Source organism: Prionailurus viverrinus, chromosome A1 (assembly GCF_022837055.1).
Source record: "Prionailurus viverrinus isolate Anna chromosome A1, UM_Priviv_1.0, whole genome shotgun sequence".
NCBI classification, from domain to species: Eukaryota; Metazoa; Chordata; class Mammalia; order Carnivora; family Felidae; genus Prionailurus; species Prionailurus viverrinus.
Window position 1 is genome coordinate 201,010,630 of NC_062561.1, and position 5,539 is coordinate 201,016,168.

Below are 5,539 nucleotides of genomic sequence, written 5' to 3' on the forward strand. Positions count from 1 at the left end.
TCTATGACAAAGGAGGCAAGAATATATAATGGGGAAGAAGTCTCTTCTATAAATGGTGATGGGAAAACTGGATGACTACATGCAAAAGAATTAAACTGGACTACTGTTTTACACCATATACAAAAATGAATTCAAAATGGATTAAAGACTTGAATGTAATACCTAAAACCATAAAACTTCCAGAAGAAAACATAGGCTGTAAACTCTCTAACATCAGTCTTAGCAATGTGTGCATATTTTGGTCCAATTTCCTCAGGCAAGGGCAACAAAAGCTAAAATAAACAAATGGGATTATATCAGACTAAAAAGTTTTTGCACAGCAAAGGAAACTATCAAGAAAATGAAAGGCAACTTAACGAATGGGAGAAGATATTTGCAAATCATACATCCAATAAGGGATTAATATCCAAAATATAAAAGGGACTTATACAACTTGACATAAAACCCTCAACAACTCAATTTGAAAAGATGGGCAGAGGTCTTGAATAGAAATTTTTCCAAAGAAGACATACGGACGCCTAACAGACGCATGAAAAGATGCTCAACTTCACTAATCATCACAGAAATGCAAATCAAAACCACAAAGAGATGTTACCTCACTCCTGTCAGATTGGCTTGAAAAGCCTTGAAAAGGCCAAGCTCGGCCGGGATTCCCAGGGTCGTGAGCAAGCGGTGTGGTGTCCACAGCGGCTGTCATGGTTCGTCCGCTAAACTGTATCGTCGCTGTGTCCCAGAACATGGGCATCGGCAAGAACGGGGACCTGCCCTGGCCGCCGCTCAGGAATGAATTCAAGTATTTCCAAAGGATGACCACAACCTCATCCGTAGAAGGTAAACAGAATTTGGTGATTATGGGTAGAAAGACATGGTTCTCTATTCCGGAGAAGAATCGACCTTTAAAGGACAGAATTAACATAGTTCTCAGTAGAGACCTCAAGGAACCTCCACAAGGAGCTCATTTTCTTGCCAAAAGTCTGGATGATGCCTTAGAACTGACTGAGCAACCAGAATTAGCACATAAAGTGGACATGGTTTGGGTAGTGGGAGGCAGTTCTGTTTATAAGGAAGCCATGAACAGGCCAGGCCACGTTAGACTATTTGTGACAAGGATTATGCAGGAGTTTGAAAGTGACACATTTTTTCCAGAAATTGATTTGGAGAAATATAAACTTCTCCCAGAATACCCAGGTGTTCTTTCTGATATCCAGGAGGAGAAAAGCATTAAGTACAAATTTGAAGTATATGAGAAGAACAATTAATGTGAAGGTGTTTTCTGGTTTATTTCAAGTTAGTTCCCCCTCCCCTCCAATTACATATTTTTTAATATTAGAAAAAAAGACTTTTGTGACTTTAGGTCAATGGCTAATTATTTGTAAGCAATGAGATTTTATAAACTAATCTTATGTAGACTATAGTTAAGATTAGTCTTAACTATTCCATATCAGGTGACCATTTATGAAACCTTTTTTGCTGTAGCTGTATGATGCCCATCAAGGACCAGCACCTGCCTACGGTAGCATATCTTTCAAAAACCAAAGTTGAAAAAATTCCCCGAGAACATGAGTTGAAACTAGGACCTATAGAGATAGAACTAGACAGATTTGTCCAAAGGTCAGACATGGATTATAAACAGAAGAGATAGAACTCAGATATTAAAAGAAAATTAAAATAGAGGCTTTGAATTCTCTATGCATTTCATTCACTCTTCTCAAAAAAGGTTCTGTTCACTCAGGCAATCAATAAGTTGAGGGAACTCTGGTATATTCCATTGGGATAGTAAAGAGGCAGGTAGGACACTGTCTTTTTGAAGGTTAAAAGAAAAGGTCTGAGACCTCTAAAAACTCTGCCTCTGATCTTCTGTGGGATTCCATGGATGTTACAATGATAGAAGAATAAAGTTGTTCTTTACAAAAAAGTGATTTAAAACAAGCATATGGCTAAAATAAGAAATTAAAAAGGTAGTGAAATGAAACTAGATAATGCAAGAAACCAAAATTATGAGGTTGGGAACAAAATTAAACTTCACTGAATTAAAAAGTGAAAATTAAAACATGTTTTCCTACCATGTTAGCAAAGATTTGGATTTGTTAGGTATCCAAAGAAAGGGCATTTTTTGCCTTGTAAATTAATACAACTTTTTTAGAGTTTAAGTTAACAATATCAATTAAAATTTAAAATATTCTGGGTTTGGACCCAGAGCTGAGTTTCTACTTCTAAATATTAATCCTGAACAACAAAGAGATAGACCCAAGAGAATTTGTTGCACTGGTTTTTTTCAACTTGGAAACAGGGATACCTGGGTGGCTCATTCGGGTAAGCGTCAGACTCTTGATCTCAACTCAGGTCATGATCTCACAGTTCATGAGATCAAGCCACATCAGATTCTACACCGACAGCACAGAGCCTGCTTAAGATTCTCTCTCTCCTCTGCACTGCTCCTCTTGCCAACTCACACACGTGCACTCTCTCTCTCAAAATAAATAAACTTAAAAAAAAAAAAACTTAAAAAATAAAACTTGGAAACAGCCCAAATGACAATCAATAAAGAAATAACCAACCAAAAAAAAAAAAAAAAAAAAAAAAAAAAAAAAAAAAAAAAAAAAAAAAGAAAAGCCTTGAAAAGATGGTGCCTCCTTTGCAAAACATGAAGAAACATTAGAGACACATAGATAATTGTCTCCCAACACATATAACCAGTCTTGTAACAAACTAAATTTGTTGTTTACAAGGGGAAAAGAAAGACAAAAAAGAAGTATTGGTAAGGATGTGGAGAAAAGAGAATCCTTGTACTCTGTTGGTGCAATGTAAATTGGTGTAGCTGGTATGGAAAACAGTATGGAGGTTCCTCAAAAAAATAAAAATAAAACTACCATATGATCCAGCAATCCCACTTATGAGTATGTATCTGGAGAAAATAACACCAATTTGAGGAGATACTTGTACTCCTCTCTCTATTCATTATAGCATTATTTACAATAGCCAAGATATGGAAGCTGAGTGTGCACCAATACATGAATGAATAACAAATATATGGTATATAACACGATGGAATATTTCTCAGCCATAAAACAGCATGAAATATTGCCATTTGCAACAACATGGATAGAACTAGAGGGTTTTATACTAAGTGAAACAAGTCAGACAAAGACAAATACCTCATGATTTTATTTGTATGTAGAATCTAACAAACAAAATGAACAAACAACTAAGCAGAAAGAGCCTCATAGATAGAAAAACAAACAGAGAGGGGAGAGGTTGGGGGTGGGTGAATCAGGTGAAGGGGATTAAGAGGAACAAACTTCCAATTTTAAAATAAATAAGTTATGAGGATATAATGTACAGCACAGGGAAAATAGTTAATAGTATTGTGATAAATTTGTATGGTGACAGATAGTAGACTTATTGTGGAGATCATTTTATAATGTGTAAAAATATTGAATCACTGTGATACACACCTGAAATTAATAGATATTGCATGCCAATTATACTTCAATAAAACATAGTAATCAATCAATTCCCCCAAATAACTTTAAAAATTACTGAAGAGGAGATTTCAGAAAAACCTCCTTCATTCCTCTGGCAAGTCCATTCATCTTGAGTTTCACTTGAGGTCTTGCTTTTGCTCATGAGAAGTACTATTTGGAAGATGTAGTGTTTGAATCATAAAAAAATATTTATTGGACTGATTTCTGCCTATTGGTCATAGTTATACAGTCATGACATTAGCATTTTATTTTTACCTTACATTTGAGGGATTATATTATTCATTTTAATGCTTTGAGTCTTAATTGCTCACAGGTTGACTGTCACAGGCAAACCATTAAAATGCATGTCACCTTCCACCCACTTTATCTTCCTGGAGTCCAAAAACCTTTCTAGTGTGAGTGGTGTCTAGTCACCTGAGGCTATTTAATAGACCTGTTAATGCAATTCTCCTGGCTTTTCTGGAAGTGCTACCAGCTCATTCCACGGTGCTATTAAAGTGGCCTTACATGGTTATTGACCTGATGTGCCCCTCTGTGGTCTTGTTACAACCCTCTCCACTACATACTCTGGCTTTATAATATTTGCAAATATGTAAAGTTTCAATCTCCACTCTTGGAAGTGGCAGATCGTATTTGGGAATGAAAAGTACTATGATTTTTTGTTACTTGCTCTTTTTTTTTTCTCCCTTCAGGCCAAATTTTGGACACTTTTCCTGTTTTATATTATAACTCCCAATTGTATCTACATTCTTATTTCCAAGTTGAGTTTCATTTCACAATTTTTTTTTGCCATATTTCTAGCTCCTCTTTTTCATGGTGCATGATATCGTCTATCGTTACAATTTTAAACAGCTGCCAACTTAACACATTTATCAAACTAGCAGGGGATAGGGTTTACACCCCGCCCTTTACCAGACCATGAATAAAGATATTAAAATAACCTGGTTCCACTCCAATACCATAGAGACCTTACTGGACACCTTCCCCTGTCCAGGGATGGCTATTTATCACTGCTTTTGGATGTGGTACTCTGGCTTATTTTCAGCTCATCTGACAGGGCTTCCATACGAATAAATCTACTTCAAGAGAGATTTTTGTGTTGCAGTATATTAGCTGTGATATTAAAGATCAGTTCTATTAGGTTTACTGCATTCTTTCCTTCACAATGATCTTGGTAGTTCATTCAAGGGGGATTAAGTGTGCCTGGCATTATGCACACTGCATTTTGTTTAGAGTTCCATTACTCCAGATGTTCAGAATAAGGAGCTATGGGTAGTTCTGAGCAGAAAAGTAAAATATTCCCAGGCACCCCGTGATGTGTACATAAATGCCAGAAGTGGTTGGTAACTATAACTCTATACGTATATATTCATACATATGAATTTATATATGTATATTCATATATGTCCTCTGAGAGAGCATATGGTAGTGTGTGAAGCAGAACTATGAAAGAGGCAAAGCACTAAACAGGTTGTCAAGAAATGTCTCTTCTACTTTAGGCTCTGATGCTGTATAGCTATTTGACCCAATTTAAGACAATGATCTTGTAAAGTCTCAGTTTCTACATGTGTGAAATGTCTAGGTGGGTCAAAATTATTTCTTTTTGTTTTTAATTTTTTTTTAATGTTTATTTACTTTTGAGAGAGAGAGACAGAGACAGAGTGTTAGCAGAGGAGGGGCAGAGAGAGAGGAAAACACAGAATCCGAAATCCGAAACAGGCTCCAGCTCTGAGCTGTCAGCACAGAGCCTGATATGGGGCTCCAACCCACAAGCGGTGAGATCATGACCTGAGCTGAAGTCGGACGCTTAACCGACTGAGCCACCCAGACGCTCCAGGTCAAAATTATTTCTAATTCACAATGTGACATCTAAATATAGCATTACATACTCTTTTTATCTTCAATTTTAATATCAGGGCAAACAACATCCTTTGAGATAGCCTGAGCAAACTCATGTTTGCCCATTTGACTCTTGCCCATTTTACATTTGACCTTTTTTTTTTAACTCTAGCACAAGATTAGGGGATTCAGGTTTTCTTGGCCCATAAGCAGAA

At 36.5% G+C, this 5,539-nt stretch overlaps 1 protein-coding gene across 1 annotated transcript; it reads left to right on the forward strand.

Moving 5' to 3' along the window:
• The first annotated feature begins 642 nt into the window (after nucleotides 1-642).
• On the forward strand, nucleotides 643-1,673 carry LOC125152816 (dihydrofolate reductase). Its single transcript, XM_047835730.1, has one exon. The coding sequence runs from the start codon at nucleotides 696-698 to the stop codon at nucleotides 1,257-1,259; it is 564 nt and encodes a 187-aa protein (XP_047691686.1). The 5' UTR covers nucleotides 643-695; the 3' UTR covers nucleotides 1,260-1,673.
• Nucleotides 1,674-5,539: the final 3,866 nt, after the last annotated feature.

Coding starts and splice junctions, on each gene's coding strand:
- LOC125152816 (XM_047835730.1), top strand. CDS start 696: ATGGTTCGTCCGCTAAACTGTATCGTCGCTGTGTCCCAGAACATGGGC.